The 27170-nt window shown below is 39.9% G+C and overlaps 1 protein-coding gene across 1 annotated transcript; it reads right to left on the minus strand.

Annotated features, from left to right (window-relative positions):
• Window positions 1-8833: 8833 nt before the first annotated feature.
• Window positions 8834-19755, minus strand: LOC306966804 (uncharacterized protein; the record flags this gene model as incomplete). The annotated part of the gene is made up of 4 exons (XM_079561620.1): window positions 8834-8914; window positions 16994-17253; window positions 17834-18130; window positions 19701-19755. The coding sequence occupies 4 exons, from the start codon at window positions 19753-19755 to the stop codon at window positions 8834-8836; spliced, it is 693 nt and encodes a 230-aa protein (XP_079417746.1).
• Window positions 19756-27170: the final 7415 nt, after the last annotated feature.

Raw genomic sequence — 27170 nt, forward strand, 5'->3', positions numbered from 1 at the left:
GTAATGCAGAATCTAATCATTTCACCCGATTAACAGAATAAATCGTCTGTGGGAGATTTTTTTAGTACATTATTTAGTCGGCTATAATCGGGGCGGACTGGGACTGAAAAACAGCCCTGGACTCTGACCAGCCTGGCCCAAATTAGCGTAATTGTGCACTTCCACAAATACATATTTGAACCTCTTACCACCCGCCTTAACATTAACGAGTGCATTTTCCCCAGGTCGACTTTTTATCATTATTTTTTTGATCGGTATCATCAGCAAAAAGAACTGGAAATGTGGTCGTAGAAACAGAAGCAAAATCATTAATATAAATAATAAATAATAATGGTCCCAAAATTGAACCTTGTGGCACACCATACTCCACAGAATTCCTTTTAGATTCCTGTTTTTTAATACTGGGCTTTACCCAAATCTAAAAGCTTCTTGACTGGAGAGCAACAATGTAAGCTAAGACCTACAGAAGAAACTTTTCGTCACATCGCCACATTTTTGTCATATTTTTGTTGTTTTTTTAATCATTTTTTTCTATCATTTTTTTGTATATTTTTGCTATTTTGATGCCTTTCTTTTTAGCTTTTAGATTTGGGTAAAGCTCGGTTGAGGCGGGACTGGTGGCCCTAGAGCCAGTGGCCCTTCTGTGCTCTTCCAGAATGGACATATGGCCAGTCCGCCCCTGGCTATAACTAATGTGTCAATTATTAAACAGCTCTGGGTTTATTGAACACAGTCTCGTTCTATCACGTTTTCCTTCTGTTCCTTTGGCCTCTGTTTTTAGGTGAGGTTTATTTTTTATGTTTAATGTGAATTATATATTATAAAGTTAAATCAATGAATATCAATATTAATGTTCTCCTCGATTATTGAATGTGACAAAAATGTGGTCAAAGCTTGGATTTTGAATCACAAAAGAGAAATTGAATATGTTCAGTTCCACAGTTTTCAAAGGTTCTGCACATCAATGACCAGAAGAAACTGATGCAACATACACAAACAAACAAACAAACAAACAAACAAACAAACAAACAAACAAACAAATATAATAAACAAATAAAGCAGTGTTGACTTACCTAAAGTGAGTGTCAGACACAGACAGATCACGGCCACACTTACACAGTCCATGGTGAGTGACTTTCTGAACAGACGCTGCTGTGGCTCAGTCAGATACAGAGGGTGGTTCATTAAACTACAGGATTAATATAAGCAGAGGATGAGGAAGTGTTTCACTCACTCTTATTGTGATACCAACATATCAGTGTTTAAACACAGAATCAAAAGTATAAATCCTCATATATCAATACTTTCATTCATTTAGTTTAGATTTTGATTTTATCCAAAACAATTTGTAGTGATAGTGAGTATATTGAACACTTTTTATTGACTCCTCGGAGCAGCAGCACTGGAGTTACTGAGGGCTTAGTAGTTTCTCAAGTTTTAATTTATTTCAAAAGTTTAAATCTGCAGATTCTCTCGATTGTGAAGAAAGGTTCAATGTTGTCAGTATTTTTGGAGACTTTTTGTTTGAAGGTGTTCGGTTATTTCTCAGAATCATCTGAGCCTGAATAAACGGCTCAGCTACAGGGGCGGATCTGGAAAAAAAATGACGGGGTGGCAACACATTTTACAATGACGAATGCTACTTTTGCTTGATCGCAAGGCAATTTGTCAGAGCCAGAATTAAACACAAACAGTAGCATTGTCCAGTAAAAATGTAACTTTTGTAATAAAAACTAAAAATTAATCATCATCAATGAATCATCATCTTTGGAGCCACAGGAGCTGGCACCTGGCTCCTTATTTAGCTCTAAAGATAATAATAATAATTGATAATAATTCTTTGTCCTGTCAAAAAAGTATTAACCGAGAGTGAGCCTCTGTAAGCATCCACGTAGCTTCTAGAGCAGATGTGAGACATCACATGACAATGGGGTGGCAGCTGGGGTGGTAAGACCTTTAATTTGGGGGGGGCAACTGCCACCCCGTGCAGCCCCTGCTCAGCTAAATGGCTTCTTTGCCAAGAAAGGTGTAACCACTAAGAGGTTTGTGAGTGTAGTGGGAGTGGCGTATGAAAGAGATGCACTTTATGTATTGTGTAGATGTTGTCCTTGCCTGTTTTGTCTGTTGTGTACTGCTGTGTGTTCTGGCTTTTGTGTTTTGTATTTTGTATGTTCTTGTTTCTTTACCTCATGGGACTGCGGGTGGAAATTAGCCTTGAGCTAAATCCGGCATATTTACAGCACGAGTTGTCTGTTCATTAATATGCACTGTCCCATTCAAATAGATTAATCAATGAAATGAAAAATAAAGGACAGTATAAAGACTGTATAAACATTTGGGAGACGTCCAAATGCAGGATTACTCAAAGACACATGAATGAAACAAAACCACTGCTTCAGCCGCTAACGGAGCACAAAGACTTGACCAGTCAGAGCCTTTATGAACTTACAATGAATTTTGGAGAATTTTTCTTTCTATTCGACCTGTTGAGATGAACCAACACTAAGAAGAACATGGTTGGGAACTCCTTCTGTGCATTATAGGAGTATAAATACCCTGAAAGGTGGAAGTATTTAGGTATTTGTTAAACTGTGATCATTGTGATTTGGGCTTTGTCTGTCATGTTGTTCACTGTACATTTTAAACACAGTTTGTATTTTGAAAGTTCAAAAATGTAAAGATTTTCTCCAGTATTTGTTCTAAAAGAAATATTCAAAAGTACAAGGGCTGATAATGAAGGTTCTGCTTTTCTGCTTTGGTCGACACGTCAGTAAAGTTATTATACTGTCTAAGATACAAAAGCAGAATATCTTGTTCTCAAACTCGTCTCATCGCCTCTGAACACACCGCAGAGCTTCCTTTTCTGTTTTCACACCTGCTCGGACATTTTTAACTGACCACATTTGTACAAGAAAAGTTTAGAGCAAAGTAACACCTCTGTGGCTCCACAATGACCACACGGCACGACAAAGACGAGCTCTTTATTCAGCTTAACAAACATGGTGGAAACTGTAGGACGTGAAGCACAATAGATTCATGACACTGACATTCTGCTTTGGAAGTACTGGCAAATAATCTCAGTTTTGTGCTTTTTAATGGAAAACTCGGATCACAATAACTTTTGTCCTCATTTGTATATTGTAAACTTAAACATTTGTGGGGAAAAACTCTGCACATCTAATCATGAATCAGTTGTGTCAATTTCAGATCTTTTTTCTATCATTTCTGTGACAGTGACCCTGAAAAGTGACACTGTGAGCTGTGAAATGTGCCGATAAACTCGTCCCTGTGAAGAAATGAGATGAGAAAACTTTATTTGGGCAATTCTTGGGCGACTCGGCCATACAAACACACAGAACAAACATTTACAATATTTACAAGTTCACAAAGGTCCAAGGCCAAGTAAAAACACAAACTCTTAGTTTGACTTTAAAAGCTTATTGTGGAAGGGGTGGATGAGCTTGAATACTGATTTGTTCAGATCACAAATAAAAACTCCCGCCTGATGCCTGAGGGCATTAATCTAAAACATGAGGATCGGATGTTCCTCTGATCTAAGTCTATGACCTGACCAGCCTTTGACCCGACTCTTCCAGACCGAGGTCAGACCTCTCTGTTCAAGTTGTTTTTGTCTCTCACAGATCGACAACCGAACCAAAAGATGAAAGAAAAGTGAGAAGACTTTCTATACGAGCAGAAGCAGCTCTAAGAATCCTTTCACTGACGCCAAAAGAGTTTAGTTTGTGCTGCAAATAAACTCTCTGCTGTCCTTTTATAGAGATAGCGTCCGTGTTTACATCAAAATGTCAGTTTGTTGTCGAACACAGTTCCCAAATACTTGTAATGCTCAATGATTTGCACCTCTTCGCTGTGTATGTTGCTGACTTTATGCTCACAATTACTCTGCATAAAGTCTACAATGATTCCTTTTATTTGAGACATTTAGGTCTAAGACATTATCGTTGCACCAGAAAACAGAGAAGCGACAAGACAAAAGTTTGGTCAGAGAATTTTCATAGGGCTTCTGCAGCTGTCAGTAAACACTATGAAGAGTAGAGCAGACAGTACACAGCCCTGCGGAGAGCCGGTGTTGGGCCAATGGCCGCTGTCTGCTCTGCTTTGAGACTGTAACACAAAGGGCTCCGCCAATGCTGTAGTACCTCCATATAGCTGCTAGTTTCCAATTTGAATGCATTGCACTTAAGACACGTTAAGGAACATTTTAGAAATGTCGTACTAATGAGGGCCGGACAGTTAGCATTGAAGCTTTGACCAAACTACACGTCATGCAGGGGCGGAGTCTACAGTGAAGATCCCGCCCTTATGCCCTTTTTAGGAACATGCTTTGTTAGAGCTGGGGAGGAGGAGTCTGTAAATCCACCATGATTTCCCCTCAAACGTGGTCATTGTGATAAATGAATGACGGTCTATTAATAATATGTCATGTGGGCATTTGACAGTTTTCCATTCAACAGGACAAGCTGGACTTTGAAAAGTCTGCAAATAAGAGACAAGCTAAGGTTCTAGGTTCATCCAGGTGTTCAAAAACTCTGTCCAGGACAACGAGTTTTGCATCATCTTCCCCTTCATGTGGCTGATGAGCAAATCGCAGTGGGTCAGTTTTGTCCGCCGTATTAGACACAATGATTTCTTTTAAAGGTTTCTCAAAAGACTATAAAGGGAGTGAGGGGTATTGGTCTAAAATTGTTCTGCTCTGTGGGTCTAGTAGATTTGGGGATAGAAACAAGAGTGGACGTTTTCCAAAGTTTGGGAATTTGATGCTACAAAATGTGTTGGACAACTAACTAACTAGCATTTCAGTTAGTGCCTTCCTCTTTGGTTGTAATACAAAATATCAGGTTCAGGGCCATTACATTTTGGAAGTTGGCACAAGCTGCTGCTGAATTATTGGCTATTAAATTGAAATCTCAATTTGAACAATTTAATTTCGCGAAACGCAAAGTCTGCACATATTTCAGCAAATAAATGATCCTGCTGTCACTGTGAGACCCTAAACAGACTCTGAAATGCGACTCGTTTAGCAGGTCATAGCTCACTCTTCTCTCAAACATTAATGTTCCTTATCATGTTCAAATGAATAACATTCCATAATCATGCAGCCTCACTACAAGCTACAAAACGTTTACAGAATACACATAAAACTGTGTAAAAATAAATAATGAAAGTCTGTAATGTCACAGTTAATGAGGCAATTCAGGCTTGTAACTTATTGTAACTGTGAAAACAAAGAACCCATCACAACATGACTGAGGTAACAGAGGGTTCAGTGTTGTATTGACACGTACAGACTTTAACTTCCTCTTAGGACAACGTGTGTTTGGCCTTTTGGTTCAATTTCATTCAATAGTTAAGAATTGGGGCCTATTTTATTAAAATGTGTATGAGACCATTGGGAATCATAAACTAAAGCATAAAAATAATAGAGACATGTAGCCAAACCTAGTATTTGATTGATATTCACAGAAATGGCATAGTTTTGTCATCTGATCACTGGGTGGTGCTGTTTCTTTAACAATATCATTACCGGTGCCTCTATACTGTATATGGGAATCTCTGGTAAAAAGAAAAGAAAAGAAAGAAAGAAAGAAAGAAAGAAAGAAAGAAAGAAAGAAAGAAAGAAAGAAAGAGAGAGAGAGGGGGAGAGAGAGAGAGAGAAAAAGAAAGAAAGAAAGAAAGAAAGAAAGAAAGAAAGAAAGAAAGAAAGAGAGAGAGTGAGGGGAGAGAGAGAGGAAAAGAAAGAAAGAAAGAGAGAGAGAGAGAGATGGGGGGAGAGAGAGAGAGAGGAAAAGAAAGAAAGAAAGAGAGAGAGAGAGAGAGAGGAAAAGAAAGAAAGAAAGAAAGAAAGAAAGAAAGAAAGAAAGAAAGAAAGAGAGAGAGTGAGGGGAGAGAGAGAGGAAAAGAAAGAAAGAAAGAGAGAGAGAGAGATGGGGGAGAGAGAGAGAGGAAAAGAAAGAAAAAAAGAAAGAGAGAGAGAGAGAGGAAAAGAAAGAAAGAAAGAAAGAAAGAAAGAAAGAAAGAAAGAAAGAAAGAAAGAAAGAAAGAAAGAAAGAAAGAAAGAAAGAAAGAAAGAAAGCTTCTATAACTCTATATATGTTCTTGCTACTTTGCTTTTTTGCTTTTGTACCATGCGCTGACAGTGGCTAAAGCTGTCTTTCAGTCGGCTGGACCTGGCCAGGATCCATTTCCTGACGGCCTTTTCCCCGATGAGCTTACACCGTGTGATTTTAGAGGCGATTTTGAACGTGCCAAATAATTCATCATCTCACACTGTGCGACTGAAACATACGAGGAGTTTCCGAGCCCACGATGGAGGCGCTCACGACAAACATCAAACCGCGTACGTCGCATGTTCAGGTAACCGCGGCTCGTGGCCTCCTGTTCACTGCAGTGCACCGCCAAAACCGCCTCTCGCCACACAGTGTAAACCCAGCTTAAAGTAACGCCAAAGACAGTAGATCAGGGGCGGGGGCCCTTGTTCACGACGGCGTACACACTCTCTGGATTCTGGGCGTTGGCCGGGCCAGGGCCAGGGCGGGGCTGCGGCTCACAGTTGATGGAGGTCGGACTCTCGGTGTAAACAAAGTCTCCAGCAGGTCGAGAGGCCAGCGGCTGCAGATTATAAAGAACATTTGTTATTCTTTATGTAGGAATTTCTTCATAATTTCAAACACATCTTGTTTCAGCTTTTTTTTTTTACACAATTCAACAATCAATTAAAGCAGAACTAAGTAACTATTGCCCCTAGAGGCCATAAGTGCAACTGCAGGTGTTGTAGCAAGTTACGATTTTTTTACTTATCAATCGTCTTGGAGAGGAAATACTACGCTGACAGGAAAGGCGAAGGGAGAGAGGGATATTGTACATACAATTACACAATGGAAATATTTTTTTCACTCAAACTTGGCTGTAAATACTGTTTAAGTGGTGCTAGCCCGCAGTTAGCTTTGCCCATTAGCCTGTTAGCTTCTTCTTCGTGATTCCAGTAGTGTGTATTGGTGACTCCGGTCCGGTGGCAGTCAAGTTGCAAACATGGTATTCTGTCCAGAGACACCAGGGGGAGATGAAAGACCCTCTAATGACACCATTAACACTTGTATTACCCCCAGAGGGACTACGGAAAGGATTTATTAAGGTTAACACATTACTTAGTACTGCTTTAAATGTTGAAGTACTCTAATGAGGCAAACAAATATTGTCTAGTGTTTAAAAAGTCCTGCCAAAACGCCCCATTTGGTCGTATTTGACGCACAGCAATGGCATTTGTGGAAAGTGGGGCTTTGCTTTGGGCTGGAATTGGGAGATCGATGAAGAAAATGGGTCCTTCACCAAGAAAACTTGCCTACCCCTGTTGTAAAACTTTATGTGCAAATGGATTAGTTCAAACACATCTGTCTTCAGCCCTGGTTTAGTCCTGATTCAATCCTTGTTCAACCAAGAGAAGGAGAAGCTGCCATTTCAGTCGTGCACTTTTTGGCAAATCAGCAACACCCTCGAGACAGGGAGAATAAATGAAAGGCTCTGGACATAAAACAAAAAAACATGGAGTGCTGGACTGGATTTTTTTGAGTGAGTGACTTTGTTCCCAACTCAGAGGAAGATACAACACAATAATTTCACGCTTACCATTTGCAACTTGATCATTCAAAGAAATGAACAAACTCACCTGAGGAGCATCATACACGGTGTTCACCACACTAAACCTTCGACCTGTAGAGAAGACACAGAGGGATGTTACTGATTAATACTGGTGACAGTAACATCAGTCTTAGTAACTACTAGAGCTGGGATGCTATACTTTAGTATAGTGATGGGATTTACGGCTCTTCACCGGGAGCCGAGTCTTTAGAACTGATGAAAAGTGTTTTTATTGTGACAAGGGGTAGAAATGATAAGATTCATTTTCTCTTTGGTTTCTTTTCATTTCATTTATTTATTTTTTCTTCTGAGACTTCTGAGTGGAGGCGTCACAAGAGGAGCTACAGGAATCAAAAAAGAGACAAACGAGCGTCATGTCTGGTGTTGGTTATGTTCTTTTTTGTGCTATTTGGTCATTTTAGTCATTCTGTTTTATTTTGAAATCTTTCCTTGTTTCTCGTTTCAGACTTCCTTCCTGCCCGTCCCTGTTTCCCCGCCTGTGTGACGACCTGCCTCTCCCCTAATGTGTGACACCTGTTGTATTTGCCCTCCCCGCCCCTTTAGTATATGTTGACTGGTGCTGCGTCCGAAACGAGCAGATTGGTAATAAGAGCTCTTACGCCAAACCGGATGTGCGTCAGCGTCCGCCATGACAAGATGCTTCCGAATTGGGCTGTCAGTTAGGAAGGAGTTAGGAAAAGGAGCCTCGATGCTAACTATCATAGCCACTTTAGCATAGGGACCTATGATGCTAACTAACCGGTGATTAGGAGCTATGTGCCATCCCATAAGCCACTGCGCCAATCTTCCCACCCCACTCGGCCCCACCCTGGAGTGATTCATGCGCAACCACTGTTGATTGACAGGAGCACATTTAATAATAAAAATAATAATAATTTTTATTGAATAAAACATTCTGAAAATGCAAATGGCAGAAGCGCTTTCAAAGTCTTTTGTTTAAACCAATAAACCACCAAAAATGCTGTGAACAAAACTATCTTTGAGTCAAAAACGTTTGTGTATTTCCTTTTCTAAAACAACAGTATGTGTGATTGAACCCACCAAACAAAAGCTCCTCCAAATGAGAAACACTCTTATAAGTTTAAAAAGTGGAAGAAGGAGCTTTGTCACTTACTCTTACGTTTTTTCCAAAACACAACTCCAACTATGAGGGCAATTAGGACTCCAGTCCCTCCGAGGGCCCCTCCAACAATCGCTCCGATACCAGCAGTGCCTCCATCAGCTGGAACTTCTGTGCCTGTAGAGAAACAACACTGATGACGTCTCCAGAGCATCGAGTTAAAAATAAAGTCAAACATTAGAATAAACTCATTACCAAATGGACACACTTCTCGTATCGCTTTGGTGTCGTTTCTCCAGCTGACGTGGTTGCTATGGCTACAGATGATTGACACCTTAAACTTGGAAATTTGCAGGGAGGGGGCGTTGTCGGAGGGGGCGGGGTCAGAGGGGGCGGGGCTTGCCTCCTCACAGGTGTGTCTGTCACAGGTGAAGGAGCGGCTGATGGAGGGGGAGAGTTCAGTCGTGCAGCTCACAGTGAAGTTACAGGACTCTGAACTGTTAAACGCAGAGTCCACGCTCAGCAGCACTGGAGACACTGGGGCTGAAGATTTAACAGTTATGCAATTAATATTTATGTAAATCTTTTATGTGGTGATGTGTTTGGACTCACCTTCAACTCTGACGTTATATGTGGAGAGAATTACGTCTTCTTCTCGAATCACCTCAGCCGTGTAGATGCCACTGTCACTCAGCTGGACATTTTTCAGAATCAAAGAAAGATTTTGTTGAAAAAAATCTACTCTGTCTTTGTAATTTTTATTTTTCGTAATTCTTTGTCCATTTAACTGTAATATATTATTTTTGTTATGTTTCCAGTAAAATACATCTTCTCCTATTTGAACCCCCTCTGGCACCGTCAGCAGCAGATCTGTGTTGGTCTGTATGAATATTGGCTGTGAACTGGAACCTGAAAAACACAAATGATAAAAAACTGTTATAGGAAAGAGACTTCGTAGTTTCATTGTTGTTTTGCTGCAAATACAACAAAATCCTCTCAAGTCCAAAAACATCCAGTCGTTGAGGCAGAGACGGACACAACGAATGATGCAGATTTATAACAAATGAGAAAGTTGTTTTTGTGTTTTTTATTGAGTATGTGAGTCTTTGAGTGACTTTGAGCAAGTAAAAGTTATGCATTTCTGTCTCACATCGTCTTAGAAATCCTTTTGAGGACATATACTTTTGAAAGATCAGAATTTTTGTTACCCGGAAGGAGCTCGGAGTAGAGTCGCTGCTCCTTCACGTCGAAAGGAGCAGCTGAGGTGGCTAGGGCATCTGTTTCGGATGCCTCCTGGTCACCTCCTGGTCACCTCCAGGCATGTCCTATTGGGACAAGGCCTCGTGGAAGACCCAGGACACACAGGTGGGACTATGTCTCCGAGCTGGCCTGGTGTCGCCTCGGGGGTCCCCCCAGAACAGCTGGAGAAGGTGTGCGTGGACTGGGAAGTCTGGGCATCTCTGCTGAGACTGCTGCCCCCGCGACCCGGCCCCGGATAAAGTGGTTGAAAATCTATTGTATATGAAATTATATTGTCACTAAATCATGGAGCTGCCCAAATCACATTGCACCAGCCCCTTATGGCTCCTCCTGCAGGTGGTGGGTCCACAGAAGGACGGCCTCATGGTTCTAACCGGGCCTGTTGGCTCTCATAAGGAGCTTCTGAGCCGCTCTCTGTCTGACCCGTCACCTAGGACCTGTTTGCCATGAGAGACCCTACCAGGGGCACGAAGCCCCCGACAACAGAGCTCCAGGATCATTCAGGTGCTCAAACCCCTCCACCACGTTAAGGTGGTGGTTCCAGGAGGGGATCAAGACATTTTTACTTATGTCATTATTTAGGCCTTACTTTTACTTCAGCAATGTTATTTTCTTACAAGTTATGAGTAAATATTTGGGATTCTCCCGTTGGCCAGTTGGATCATGTAAAGAATCACATCCTCGCATACGAAGCCCCCTGTACTCTCGCCAAATATATTTACATGACTGTGATTTCAACATCACTATAAACAAAATGGTCATATCTGATTTTACGCTCCGGGGCAAGTACAATGAAACTGATTAACACAGCAAAAACGAAGGAGAAGATTGTGGACTGTATAGACAGTGAGTGTATTGAGGTGGTCAACACTCTAAAATACCTGAGTGACCACCTGGACCACAAACTGGACTGGACAGTTTGTCCAAACGCTGCATAAAAGAGACAGAACAGACTCTTCTTTCTCACAAGACCGTATCTGAGCAGTTTTTACAAAGTTGAGATCATTGTTGTTCATCGTGACAATAGGAAAGAGCATGATGACTACGGATAAATAGAGATTTGGCATTCTGCAGCCCTTTTTATTTGTAAGTGACCAGGTAATTCACTACATTCATACAAAGGCGGTGGGTGTTGCCCAAGGGTTAGACAGAGAGAAGACTCGCTCTGCCATCTGAGCCACAAGCTTCAATAATGCTTGTATTTAGACACTCGACAAAAAAGTGGAGGGGTGTGCTCCGTTGTTGTCCTCTAGAGAGTGATGTCATACTCTGGGGTGTGGTCAAGAGCCCGTTTTCTTACCAGCTGTCTTACCACCTACAGATACTCTATAACAGCGGTCCTCGACTGGTGGACCTGGGTCCAGATCCGGACCTCCAGAGGCTTTAGCCCGGACCCCAAAGCCTTTTCATCCTCTCAATATACTTAATTTCTAAGGCTGAATTGAAAAATGTCTGAACAATTTGACATTATCAGGGGCTATGACTCTATAAAGTCCGGACCTCGGACATTATGTGGAAAGGTACGAAAGAAAAGTTGGCGGACCTCGAGCTGATTTAGTTGGGGACCCCTACTCTGTGACTTTATATATGTTAGAGGAAAGAGGAAGTAAGACTCCATTCACGACAGGCTGCGGAAACACACAAGCGGCTATAACGGGTGTGAGGAAGTGATGTATTTACTATGTCTAAGAAACGTCTCTGACACTTTACACCCATGTACATTTTTAGCTACAGTATATCAAGTGCTTGAGTCACTGTTTCACACACGGTTACACGGTTGATTTATATCGTCTGTTATGAAAAGAGAACGTCGCCGAAGAGTCGAAGAGTCGTCGAACCAGCTTTACATCACGTCACCACAATCTAAGCTTTATTATTTATTATTTAGGACTGTGGTCACAACTTTAACATCTAAACCCTTATTTATTCATTGAGTTTTTCTTACCTGATGTTCCAATAAAGCAGAGGAGAAAGCGAACGGCAAGGGTTAGAAGTCTCATGATGTACTGGCTCACGTAGTAGGAAGGAAGTACTGGTGCTCAGAACACAATACGGAAGAAGCGTTTGACAAAACCACAACACAGAAAACTCACAATCTTAACGTACTGTGTCGCAGGAGCAATTAACCTGTATCGCTAAAGACAGTGAGTTGCATAAAGAACTTTTCGACATTTTGCCATGCTATGGACCATAAACATAAATATACTTAATTGAAATTGTACGTGAAAAACACACACGAAGTGACACACAATCGTGAAGTGAAATGAAATTTATGCATGAGCTGATATCGCTGTACCACCACAGGGGCGTTCCTAGAAAGACTTTGACCTGGTTTGACCAAAGAGTTTTCCTTTTTCTTTTTCCTTTTTTCGTGTGACAACGCTGGGCTACGTGTCACATTCATCACGTTCACGTCATCAGAAATAAAAAGCGGAACTCTAAGCGACATCATTCTTCATCAGAAAAGACTTTCCCATTTGTTTATTTGTTCAATGTTGTGAGATAAAATATTTCCTTTTAAGGCGAGACACTGCAGGTGAATAGGGAAAAACATTTAAATTACATTTTTTTTCTTTTCATATAAGAACAAGGTGTTTTATGCCTAAAAATGCCCCAAATTTCCCATCATTTTGGCGATGAAATCTGAATAATGGATAGCGCTACATTCAAATTTATTGTTTCATTTTATTGATGAATGAGTTGCCAAGACTTTTTCAGAGGGGATTTTGGATATCTTGTTTAGTTTTAAAATAAGCTGTTTTTTAGTGGAAAATTTTGTAAAAAAATTAATTTACGCCTTATTTTTTGACATTCAAAGCTCAATAAATGGGGCTAGGGATTAGATAATAAAAAATCCCTCTGAAAAAATCTTCCAAATATTGTTCAGTCCAAGGCTGGAAAATGTGAAGTCTTTAGGTCCTAATGACGTGAACATAGTGTCGCCACAATGACAGAAAAATGTGTTTTGAGAAAAAAGCCTTTGAAATTGTATTGTCCCATATAAGTCTATGGGCAAACATTGAATCAGCGCAATATTTAAACATGTAATTGTGAAGATTAGGTATATTTTTGGTTTCCGGGAGAAACCTGAAAACTGAAAAAAATGAGTTTTGCTTGTAGTGTCTCCCCTTAAATCATGAGTTTGTTCTGAAAAGCATCAATCGTGAGCTCTATTATGAAGCCTAGGTTTTAATTTAACCTGGGAGGCGATTTTCAGCATCACATACCTCCAGCCAATGATCGCTTCCAAGAGTTCCACACCTCCACCTCAGCCATCAGCGTAAGAGCCGCACCTCCGTAGCAGCCAATCATCGCCCTCGGTCCCGCTTTTAAGCCCCGGCAATCATGGTTCGTTTGCTTCCCAGCCGTGCTGCGACCCACCTCCACCCCATCTCCGCCTCTTCCATCCACGGCTTCTCCCTGCTGCATCTTCACGGGTCTTACATACCACCACCAGTGTCCAGGCTCCGGGGGAAGGCATCCCTAACTACAAGCTGTTTATCCAAACAGACTTTCATACATCGATGTTACCGCCGGGGTCTGATCACCACATCTAATATACATGTCAATAAATCTTCCTAATCACTGCTTTTGTCTGTTTGAGTCTATCCAGGTTGAAATAGGAGTAATACACAACTTTAATACTTTCAGTCATAGTTTATTTGTTCAGATCTGAAGTGTTGCCCCGAGGAGAGAGGGCGGGGTCACATGTTTCTGATCACAGCAGACTTGTATCCAATCACCTGAGCCGCTGACAGGTGAGCGTTTTCCCATCATGCACGGGGCCGTGGAGCCGCTGCAGTAGACTTTGGAGAGATGCAGCAGCTGATCCAGTCGGCTGGTCTCGTTGGGGTCTCAGGCTCTCTCTGTGTCTCACGTGCCCGTCATCAGAGCCGGTCTGGAGCAAGTCGGACAGAAATCTACCCAGCATGTACCGTCTGCAGTCGGCTGTCGAAACTGTGTCCGTCTGGCTCATCTCGAACAAATCTCACTGTAGATGGTCTGACTCTCAGTGGAAACAAAGTCTCTGCCAGGCTGTAAATTGTAAAGCAGGTTAATTCAACTTTTTGCAGGAATTTGTTCAACACATCTTGATTATTTCAGTGCACTTTTGTTGGTTAGAAAATGCTGTAACAATTTTCTTCCCGGTTCAACATGTTAACTGTCCCTACGCCCCTCGACTGTATCCAAAAGACAGGTGTCGGCAACGTCAGGCCCAGGAGCCAAATCCGGCCCTCCAGCGTAAAACCTCTGGGCCATAAGATGATTTAAAGAGGGGGTATTATGCTTTTTTCAATCACATAGCACCAGTCTATAGCACACTACAATGATAACATGATGTAAAGCTTGAAAAAGTTGATTTTGCATAATACCCCCCCTTTAAAGACATGTTTTACACAATTCAAGGATCAAATAAATGCTAAAGTAATCTAAAAATGCAGAAAAATAGTGTGGGGGTATTCGGAGTATAAAGTTTTGGCCAGGGGTGCCCAAACTTTTTGTCTCCGAGGGCCAAAATGAAAAAGAGCCTAAGGGTCGCGGGCCAAACACAGCGATGTCAGCGTGAGACACATATAACTGCAAATAATAATGGTTACTTTATTTTCTTTTTTGGTATACCTTTGTATTTCCTTCTATCTATGCAAATAGTATGCTACAAAAGCCAAGTTTTAGTAGAGCAACATCAATTATTGTAGCAATATAGTGCAACAAAACCACCTGTACCTGCACTACCTTCAGTGACTTTACCTCATTCATTTTTTTAAGTCAAAGAAAATGCCATATAAGACCAATTTGAAATTGTCAGTTCAGCACAAATTCTTTTATAAGTCATATATGTCAATGACCTTTGCAATAAAGAAGTTGATGCTACAACGCTCTATGACTGACAAATACCAAGACACCAGAACAGTGTTTCCTTAACTTTGCGAAAGGAGTGAAACAGCAATTTGACGCTGGTTGCCAAAAAGTGTACTGCATCTATATTTGCCATTGAGAATGAATGGGAGAGAGTTAGTATTAACCAGATGCAGCGCAAATGTAGGTCACTCTCTGGCGGGCCAACAGGATTGTCAAATTTGACCCGCGGGCCCCACTTTGGAGATGATGGCGTAGATCTGATGGAGGGTTAGTCCTGGAGTGAAGCTCTTGTTTGTGACTTTTTTCCAACTCAGAGGAAGATACGACGACTTGTCTATTTGTCTTGATCATTTAAAGAAACTCACCTGATGATCTCCATACACTGTGTTCTCCCATATGATCCTGTGACCTGTAGAGAAGACACAGAGGGATGTTAGTGGTGACAATAGCACAGGGCTGGACTGGCCATAGGAAGATTGGGAGTTTTCCCGGTGGGCCGACGTACTTTTGGGCCGGTTGGGCCAGTCAGACCGAGATAAGGCCCGTTACACCTTAACACCGGCCCACAATTAGCGAGAGAAGCCATTAGAATCTCAATCATTACATAGATGCAATTACACAACTGCTCCACTAGAGGGATGTGACGCCTTTTATACCCTTCTGGTGGCACTTTCTTGAGTATTTGATTCGTAGCTTATACTGTTTTAGTTCAAGCAAAGGGCTTATATACGTCATATACTTGAGCTGGGACGATGTACTAGCATAGTGATGGGATTTACCGGGAGTCAAGTCTTAAGAGCCGTTCAAAAGACTGGCTCTTGTTAATATAACATTTTAATAACAGCTGCCGGATGACTCACAATATCAAAGACATGATTGATACCTACAATTGGAACTGATATTCACACTTTGAAAAACGTGTTTGTGAATAAAATCTTGAGCCACAACAAATAAAAAGAGGCTGCAACTGTCTGACCAATTGTTTTTAGTGGATTTAGCTTTGACTTTTCACTCGTGTCGCCGGCTCTGTTGTTGGGCTGTTTCTTGTGTTTGTTCAGATCCGGCTCTTTTCACAATTGAGAACCGGTTTGAACTGTTCACCTTGACCCCTTAACTCCCACCTGAACCGAGCACATTTTCTACAGTTTGGCTTTACCCCAGTCCAAAAGCTTCTGGAAAAAAAGCTGTGAAAATAGCAACAAAACTGAGACGAAAACAATGATGGAAATGTGACAAAAAAGAGAGAAAACATTGACAAAAAAGTGACGAAAAATTGATGAAAAAGTGGCAAAAATGTCACAAGAAATTGACAAAAAATTGACGAAAAAATGACCAAAATATGACAAAAATGTGATAAAAATTCGACAAAAAAATTGCAAAAATTTGACAAAAAATGACTGAAGTTTGATAAAAAAAATTGATGAAAAAAATAAAAAAATGTGATTAAAAATTACAAAAATTTGATAAAAATTTGACAAAAAAATGACGAAAAAGTAGCAAAAATGAGTTGAATACCCAACAAAAAAATGATGGAAAAAAAATCTGATGATACTCTCGGTTCAGGCGGGAGTTAAGAGGTTAAAGAGCAACTCGGTCATGAACGTCAAACTTTAGTCGCACTAATTAAAGCATTAAAATATAAATCCGTCTGATGTTGAATAAAAATGTAGAAAAGAGCAAATGGCAGAAGTGTTTTAAAAGCCAATCAGCACCAAATCTGATGTAAACTATCTTTGAGTGAAAAACATTTGTATATTTACTTTTCTAAAACCTTCTGTGGACCCACCACCTGCGGGAGGAGCCATGGGGGCTGGTGCAATGTGATTTGGGCAGCTCAGACAGTGGAAGTGGAAGAAAATGGATGGATGGATTTTCCAAAACAACTAAAAAGTGTGGAGGAATGAGCTTAGTCACTTACTCTGTCGTTTTTTCTGTATTACAACAACTCCAACTATGAGACAGAGAAAACACAAAAGGACGGCAATCACTATGACAATCACTCTGGTATTATCAGCAGTGCGTCCATCAGCTCGATCTTCGATGTCTGTAGAGAAACAACACTGATGACGTCTCCAGAGCATCAAAATGAAAAAAAAAGTCAAACATCAGAATAAACTCATTACCAAATGGACACACTTGTTGTTTGTCTTTGATGTCGTTTCTCCAGCTGACGTGGTTGCTATGGTTACAGATGATTGACATGTCTGAGAGGTAAAGGTGCAGGGAGGGTGCGGGGTCAGAGGGGGCGGGGCTTGCCTCCTCACAGGTGTGTCTGTCACAGGTGAAGGAGTGGCTAATGGAGGGGGAGAGTTCAGCCCTGCAGCTCACAGTGAAGTTACAGGACTCTGAACTGTTAAACACAGAGTCCACGCTCAGCAGCACTGGAGACACTGGGGCTGAAGATTGAACAGTTCCACAATTAATATTTATGTAAATCTATTATATGTGGTGATAAAAAAATGATTAAAAAAATGACAAAAACATGACAAAAAAATGATTTAAAAAAAAGACAAAAAAATGATAAAAATTGAAAAAAAAAGAAAAAAAAAGACAAAAAATGATTTTTTAAAAATGGCAAAAAATTACCAAAAAAAATGACAAAAAATGTACAAAAAAATGATAAAAAATTTACAAAAAATTTACAAAAATTTGACAAAAAAAGACAAAAAAATGACAAAAAAATGACAAAAAAATGACAAAAATGTAACAAAAAAATGGACAAAAAATGTCAAAAAAAAAGATGAAAAATTGACTAAAAAAGACACAAAAAAAGATAAAAAATTGACAAAAAAATGTCAAAAAAGCCCAAAAAAAAGATTTAAAAAATTGACGAAAAAAAAGCCAAAAAAAGATAAAAAATTGACGAAAATATGACAAAAATGTGACAAAAATTTGACAGAAATTTGACAGAAATTTGACAAAAGATGACAACAAAAAAATGACGAAAAAATGACAAAAATGTGTGTTTGGACTCACCTTGAACTGTGACGTCATATGTGGAGAGAATTACATCGTCTTCTTCAAACACCTCAGCCGTGTAGATCCCACTGTCGCTCAGCTGGACATTTTTCACAATCAAAGAAAGATTTTGGGGAAAAAAATCCACTCTGTCTTTGTAATTTTTGTTTTTCTTATTTTTTCCCCCACTTAATTGTAATATATTCTTTTTGTTATGTTTCCAGTAAAATACATCTTCTTCTATTTGAACCTCCTCTGGCACCGTCAGCAGCAGATCTCTGTAGGTCTGGATAAATATTGGCTGTGAACTGGAACCTGAAAAACACAAATTATTAAAAAAAAAAACTGTTATAGGAAAGAAAAGCTTCATAGTTTCATTGTTGTTTTGCTGCAAATACAAAAAAAAATCCTCTCGAGTCCAAAAACATCCAGTCATTGAGGCTGAGACGACACAACGAATGATGCAGATTTATAACAAATGAGAATGAGTTGTAAGTAAAGTAAAGTAAGTAAGTAAATCTAAAAGGGACTAAAACATGAAACAATATGGTTTGTATTTCTTGTACATTACCTTAAAAATACTTTTTAGGGACATCTTTTTTGATAGATCTGAATTTTTGTTTATGTAATTCATGTTTTGGGTGTGAAATCAAGAAATTTCTCTTCGTACTTTTTTTTTTTGACTTATGTAATTATTTAAGCTCCTGCTTTTTTACTTTTACTTCAGTAGTTACTTTCTTTTGAGATATGGGTAAATATTTTTGCTCTCTGTCCCCCTCTGGTGGCCAGTTGGATCATGTAAAGGTTCGCAAATTTTGTTTGGCCAGGACCCCAAAAATTGACACTTAACCCCTTAACTCCCACCTGAACCGAGCACATTTTCTCCAGTTTGGCTTTACCCCAGGCCAAAAGCTTCTGGAAAAAAGGTGTGAAAATAGCGACAGAACTGAGAAATAAAGTGACGAAAAATTGACAAAAAATGACAACAAAATGACAAAAAATGACAAAAATTAAGAAACAATTTGACAGAAATTTGACAAAAAATGACACAAAAAAAAACCCCAAAAAGTTACAAAAATGACTTGAATACCAAAAACAAAACGATGGAAAAAAAATCTGATGACGTGAGGAAAAAGATCCATTTAGATGAGTTTTGTAGATCTTAGCTTTCAAATGAGGCGTTGCACTGGCCTACAGGATTTGAGTAAAGCTGAACTGGAGAAAATGCTCTCAGTTCAGGCGGGAGTTAAGAGGTTAATGTTGCCAAACTGGAGATAATGTGGTCGGTTCAGGTGGGGTTTAAGAGGTTAAACAACTCGGGACCCCTGTAAAGGATTGTGGACTTTAGCAGCTGGAAAGTGCAGGATCTGTTCAGACTGACAGTGAGTGTATTGAGGTGGTCACCGCTCTAAAATACCTGAGAGACCACCTGGACCACAAACTGGACAGAACAGACTCTTCTTTCTCATGAGACTCAATTATTTATTGTCTGTGATGAGATGTTTTTGATAACTGACTAACTTACACTCTGACCAGATAACTTACTTATAAACAACCAACCATCTCTACAGACTAGTAGCAAATAATGACACATTTAGTAAAGGTTTCTTGTATCTAAGAAACCTTTACTACTTTATTCACATGTACATTTTTAATACGTATGTTATTGTTAAAGTAGCTCAAGTGCTTTACTCACTGTTTCACTCACAGTTACATGGTTGATTTATATTGTCTGTAATGAAATGGAGATGAGGGAAGTCGACCCATGCGGTGCTCTGTCAAATCAGTGAAATCTAAGCCTTTTTTTTAAAAACATTTTTATTTAGGACCATGGAGACGACTTTAACACCTGAACCTTTAAATGAAGAAATTGTGTTTTTCTTACCTGATGATCCAATGAAGCAGAGGAAAAAGCGAGCAGCAAGGGTTTGAAGTCTCATGATGTGGCTCGCGCTGTACAAAATGAAAGTAGAAAGAAGCGGAACGTGAAAGAAGGAAAGAGAAGCAGACGCTTTTGACAAACCCACAAAGAGAACCCACTAAGGTGATATGTCACATGAGCAATAAACCTGTCTAAATAAATATAGATATAAACAGACGTGTCACTGACAGAAAACATGTATGTTTGATGACAACACAATTTTTACAGTGCGTTATCAACCACAGTATTAAAACTAAGGCAGCTGCGGATCAACAAAGAGATGGGTGGAGTAGCCAAGAGTTTTAGCTTGGGCAAGACACTGACCTAAATCCCACAAAAACCCTATCCCTGCGACTCCTACATGTATCCGTCTGGGCCAGGTCGGGCGGGCGTACTCCAGGTACACACATAGGAGCTTAGCACAATCATCACATGCGGTCAGTCATGCCGCAAAGTGAAGGGACTGACATGAAAATCAACAAATCACCTTTTATTCTCCTTCATTTAAGGAGAAAAAAAATCCAAATGATCCATACATTTCCCTTTAGTGTTATTTTATTTCAACAGCTGTTTCATAAAGCTACAGCAGCAAATGCTCCATGTGGCTTAAGTTTCTACTAAATGAAAACAAAAGCATTTAATCTGTTTACTGAGTTTACTCTTTAACACTGTCATGTGACTGAGCTGTGGGGACGACAACATGGATTTTCACTTTTTTAAAGTTTGGCTTGTGCAGAATCTTATTTTTTTATTATTATTATTTTTATTATTAAATGTGCTCCTGTCGATCAACAGTGGTTGCGCATGAATCACTCCAGGGTGGGGGCAAGGGGGGTGGGGGGGTTTGGCGCAGTGGCTTATGGGATGGCACATAGCTCCTAATCACTGGTTAGTTAGCATCAGAGGTCCCTATGCTAAAGTGGCCGTGATAGTTAGCATCGAGGCTCCTTTTCCTAACTCCTTCCTGACTGACAGCCCAATTCGGAAGCTTCTTGTCATGGCGGACACTGACGCACAGCCAGTTTGGCGTAAGAGCTCTTACCAATCTGCTCGTTTCGGACGCAGCATAAGGCTCTCGTGAGCTGCTATGTCTGGGCTGCGCTTCAGGCTTCAGGCGCAGTGCGAGATGGCTGTAGGTGCTGTAGGTGGGAGGTGTGGTTCCCCACGGGCCAGTACGCGAAGCATGACGTCCCCACGTGTATGATGACTCCAAAAGCGAAAACGAATTGAACCATCTCGAACCTATACCGTTGCTGCTTTGTTCATGCGGACGGAAATGACAGCGAAGAGTGTCTGGAAAATGTGTGTGAACTGTGAAACAACGGTGGAACGTAATAAGCGGTGTGAACGGACTTTTGCCTACCTGTTACCTTTTTATTTTTAAGACACAAACTGAACTGGAGCTGAAGATTGAAACTTAACATAAATTATAAACCTGAAAATAAATTGGATACAATTATTGGAACGACTTTCCTCTTCAATGAACAAACCTGTGGTCCTTTTTAATGTGTTCAGCTAAAACCTTCCGCCCATAGAGTTTGTTTGACATGACAAAGAACCTCTGCGACGGGTCTGGGGCTCGAAAATAAGCAGGTCACACGCATAGTGGACATAGTGGACATATTCTGCAAAAAAATATATAATAAAAAGTAATAATAATGAAATAACGCTTGTGTAACAGAGAACAGAGAACAAAATGACATTGTTTTGTCTCATCTCTCATTGATCAATCTCAACATTGGGTTCTAGTATATTTTTGTATACGATTATAAAGTCCCATGACAAATGAGATTGACCAAAATAGAGATTGTAATTTTAATACATTTCTCCCCCGATAAAGGTGGATAAAGGTATTGCATTTACTCCCTCAAGTTTTCACCTTTCAAACACTTAAAAGAGAAAGCAGGATGGATTTTCTACATTTATCATTTATATGTTCAGCCATAGTTAACTAGCATTTGTTTGTAATCTGGAAACTCTTTGAGCTGTTTCTCTTTTCATTTCTGCAGGTGTGATGCCGAATCGTAAATCGCACCGGCTCATCTGTGTACTGCAACAACAAGTGTCATGTGTTTTACACCACCTGAGACCTCTCACCTTCACCACAGAGAGAACAGAAACACGTCGTGTTCCTCTAAGAACAAGCTCTTCTCAACAACTATGTGGCCAACTGTGTGCCTTCATTTAAAGCACTTCTGTAAATACATTTCTACAAATACTCCCTAATGTCTGTAACTCTGTTCTGTGACAGTATCTATAACGTGCGTATCTTTTTCTCAAGTTTTGCACAGCTATACTGTAAATCTGGGGTAGGCAAGTTTATGTCATGGAGGGCCGATTTTCTTCATTGCCAAAGCACCAAGGGCAGAAACACACAATTGTAGCCCAAAGTAAAGCACCTTTTTTCTACAAATATAAGTGTTGCACATAATATACAGTGGGGAAAAAAAGTATTTGGTCAGTTTCACATAGACATTGTATTGGATTTTAGCCAAATACTTTTTTTCCCCACTGTATGACCTACTGGGCTCTTTTGCTGGGAAATGTGAAAATATTGACAGTATTTTTCACATTTTAGAGTCCTTTTCACGTATTTGGTCACTGATTTATGAATACATGTTTCAAAATTATCTTGCTCTCCTGCTATAAATTAACAAACTGAAGAAAGGGCAGAGCAGGCAGTGAGAGTGAAAGCAGCAGCTGTGGACTTTTTTAAAATGAGATTTTTAATGAAAGTGGACACTCATGCATAATGTTGATATGTACCTTTCTCTGTGCATTTCAGCCGTGTGTTGTTGTTTTTATTGTACAGTACTATAACTTTAAAAAATGTGTACATGGAAGGGAGACTGTCACATAAAATGAAACATGCTAAAAACAGTGTGCGAGCCTTCATTTTTACCCAAAGGTATGTTAGCTCATCTATGACTGTGATAAATAAATGTTGGTTGCAGAGAAGCCTTATAGCTCTCTTTCTTCCAGTTCATGACAAGTGTCTCGCCTCGGTCCAAAAAGAGCGGCTCATGGAACAGACTTCAGAGCGAAAGGAAGTGATGTCACAAAATAAAAAAGGGGTGGATCTGCTGAGGGATTCTGAAGCGCTGGTGCAGTGGAAATTCAGTCAACTAAATCTAAGATTAATTTAGTCAACTTTGCATTTATGAAATGTATTATGATGAGGTTCCTCTGCTGTATGTTGTTCGTTTGGCAGTGAATTCACATTATATGAGACTCTTTCAAATTGTCATTGGAAGTTTGGATTATACTAGTTTCTTTTCATTTTAATTTACTTATATTTTAGTCACAGCTTTAGTCTCATAAACAACTTTTAATTTAGCTTTAGTGTTATTTTAGTCAGCAAAAATATCACAAAATCTATCTCTGAAACTTAAAATGTGCAGCTGAGTGACAGTTGGTTCTACACAGATCTAGTCTCTCGAAATACAGAAGAAATACTTTCCACACATGACGTCAGAGTTCAAGATGAGTTCAAACCAATGGGCGAGGAACATGCTTCTCTTTGGTCCTCATGGCGGGGAGCAGACATTGCTGTAGTACCGCCCCCTGGTGGACCGGGGGACATATTTGTAACCACGCTAGTTTTTGTACATCAGCATTAAAAAGTGGAAACCTTTTTGCCCTTCTAAGGAACAGGCTTTGTAGGAAGGGATTGAGCAGCCATGTAAATTTGACAGACGACTCGAAAGCATTGGGAGCAGGTGCAGAAAAAAAGACCAAGTTTTGCAAAAAAAAAACAGTGCAGTAGTTTAATTAATACAGTGATGTCATTTACACCAACACCAATGAGGATGTACCTTACAGAGAAGCAAATTTACAAAACTGGATAATTTAATACAAACCAATAGTATTAAGACATTTGACCGTAGATTTGACTTACGGTGTAATGGCGTCCGCTCCGCTCTGAGGCTTCATCGGCAGCCGTGCGCGCTCCCGCTTCTTTCACCCACTTGGGCTGTGGGGAGTATAGATACAGGTGACGCATCATACGGGTACCTTGGGCCGTTATGGCGCCACTGACCACCTCTATGTGAAGAGATAGGAGCCGGTGTAAAGGTTTTAAACTACCCCCCATTTCAGGCTACCCCCCGGTAATTTGAAATCAGTTTCAAGTTACCCCCGGGGATAAGATGAACGCGATTTCAAGCTACCCCCCCTGATTTCAGATTACCCCCCCCCCCCCCCCCCTCTCAACTGCTTTCTTCATCCATAAGATACCTTACAGGAACCGCGGTTGGAGCCCTAAACTTAAGGATAGTGGAGTTTACAAGTCACGCAGCTTCTATTGACGGAAGTGAGCGGGGGAAGTCTTTAGGAGTTACTGCGCGGACGCAGTGCTCCTGTATCATTACGCCTAACAATATAGTTACATTTCTGTGTAAATATACTTCGCATGAAAACACTTCACGTAACTTTATTTAAATAGGGAACACGTGGAAGAGCTTGGTAGCTTCTATCGTGAGCTTTTTCGGAGCTATATGACATGTGGGAGAGGCTGCGTATGTGCTCCGTTGCGTGACAGAGCGCACGGACAAAGACCAGACGGGTATATATTAACTCGACTAAGGTTAGGTAAGAACATATCTTAGTATGTAAAAACGGTGGCCTATTCCTTTAAGGATAGTGGAGTTTACGAACTAAAGCTAACCTTACCTTAGCCCTAAACTTAAGGATTGTGGAGTTTACGAACTAAAACTAACCTTACCTTAGCCCAAAACTTAAGGATAGTGGAGTTTACGAGCTAAAGCTAACCTTACCTTAGCCCAAAACTTAAGGATAGTGGAGTTTACGAACTAAAACTAACCTTACCAGATGAAAAGTTGAAGAGAGTCTTAGCTATTATTAGCAATTAACATCCGGGCATTTTCTATTTAACACAGCCGTGCCAAACAAACAATACATATTTTGGCGGTGGTAATCTGAAATCAGTTTCAGGTTACCCCTGGGGGTAATTTGAAATCGATTTCAAGTTACCCCCCGGTAGTCTGAAATCAATTTCAAAGTACTGGGGGGTAAGGTGAATGGGGGGTAGTTTGAAATCGCTACACCGGGACAGCATGCCTCTTCCATGTATATAGTTCTATGAGCTCAGGGGGCTCAATTGTATTGCTTATTTTTTTTATAAACACAGTAATTTGTTGCTTTAAAATTCATATAGCTATTGTTACTCGGGCAAAAAAACAAAACAGATTTAATACAAATCTCAAAAAAATATAAACCTGGTATATGCACTTTAAAGGAAGTGACTTGGTTGTTTCAACTCAATGAAATTATTTTTCCACTCAATTTTATTTTAAATTGTTCCTTATTTTAGCCCACATTTTTTATTACCAATAGTTTAATGTTTAAATTTTAAACATTCAACCGTGCATTTAAGAGAGGTTTAAATAGTTTCCCACACCTGTAATTTGGCTTTGTAACTTGACTCACTAGTTTAAATTGATGTGTTTGCAGACTTATGCAAGTATGTTCAGTCACAGAAAAAGAAAAAAAAATGGTTTCAGACATTCAGGGACCATCGTTATGCATTTATTAGGGCTATCAAAATTAAAGCTTTAACTCGTGATTCATCTAAAAATATATGTTCTGACCAAACACACTCCTGTATCTGAGTACACACATGACCTGAAAGAGAAAGCACAGTGTATATAGGCGAGACAAGGCATATTTATTTAAATGCCTTGACTTATATAACTACATATTGTGAGCAGGGGGTCTCCAACATTTTCACATGATGAGGTTCTTTTATGTAAAAAAAGGTGACAAGAACCACTTTGACATCAAAGAGACATGTCGAATTACGCTCTTTCAACGAAAATGACCTTAATTTTGTCCTTATACTCTACTTTATGAACCTAAAGGTTTGCAGATTGTGTTCAAAATGTTCAGCATCAAAGAAAATGTATCTAAATTGTGCCCTGGGTGAGCGCCCAAGAAAGGCCTGAAGAGATCCTCGTTATAAGCTTTTGTTTTCCCATAGAATTATGAAACTGTGAATATTTAGTTAATAAAATGTGAGCAAATGCTTTAAAAAAAAGTTTTATGTCGGCCAAGTATTAATAATGACTATAATCATTAGAGAAAAATTTGAATTTCACACTTGTGATTAATCGCAATTAAATAAATTAATTGATTGACAGCACTAGTATTTATGCACTCTTTATTCATTGTAAGACCTCATGTATTTGAGGAGAAGGATGAACTGACAGTTGCATTTAGGGAAATTGTACGCCCTTTTCTAGTTTATCATATAAGTCACACATTTCATTGAAGTGATTGACCATTACATCGTTAGTTCCAGCATAACCAACTTTTAACAATTCTAAAATCTTTTTCTCTTCGTCCACTGTCAATCCACTTTTCTTGTGATGGCACTTTCCTTCACAACTCTGGCCAATCTGAAAAATAAAACATAAATAAAACATATTTCTATAGCCTTTTAAACACATTGAAACTTTGCATGTGGGGTATGTGCCAGTGCCACCCACGCCACAAGCCTCTCAGCAGCGACCCTGCAGAAACAGAGTTTCAAGCAGACGTTCACAACTGCCCTCATTTTTTCTTCACTGGGCTGTGGCTGACAACAAAGGCTTAAGAAAAGGACATTGACTAGTGAGAGTGTTTGGAAAGGAGTTTCATGTTGTTCTAAGATCATACAGAAGTGAACAATTCTTGTCTAGTTTTATTCTTGTGTTCTTAAGTACTAGCTGAGACCCGGCCTTCGGCCGGGTCTCAGCTAGTCTCCACATTTGATATTCTGAGATTGTGAGTGATTACAAAGAAATGTCCAACCCGTCACACAGTTCAGCTGTAGACCAGTGGTTCCCAAACCATTCCAAAAACTATGGCAACTACAAATAAGTAAAAGAATGAAGGCAAAAAACAATGTCAGACAAACTGCAATTGGAGTGTTTGATGCACCCGTGCTCCTTTCTTATAAACTACGACAATATAGTGCTAAACTCGGGGAACAGGATTCAAGAGACAGTGGAATAATTATGGATAAATATTAGGGGTTCAGCTTTAACGGTTTGGTTCACGGTGCAGGACCCGTGGTTTGGTGCATCACGGTCGTGTACAATAAAAAAAATAATGAGTAGGTTTTGAACTGAAATAGCCTAATGATCGTTATTAGACAGTATTTATAACCTTACAATAAAATTGGCAATGCGTTCAAAGCTGCTTTAGAATAAAATGAACCTCTGGGCTCACAATACGTGAAAGCAAAATAGAAAACAAATGGTACAGCAGCAAAGAAAAAAAGAAAGAAAAAAAAACTACGCAGTGCAGGCCATGCGCTCGTGAAGTTGTAGTTTCATTTTCGCTTTGACTCACACGGAGGATAAATCAGTCGGAGCAGCGCGGTTGATAAGGCTCGTGCTTGAGCAGATTTTGGGCACGCACACACATACACAC

This window comes from Gobius niger (genome assembly GCF_951799975.1).
Source record: "Gobius niger genome assembly, chromosome: 8".
Taxonomy (NCBI): Eukaryota; Metazoa; Chordata; class Actinopteri; order Gobiiformes; family Gobiidae; genus Gobius; species Gobius niger.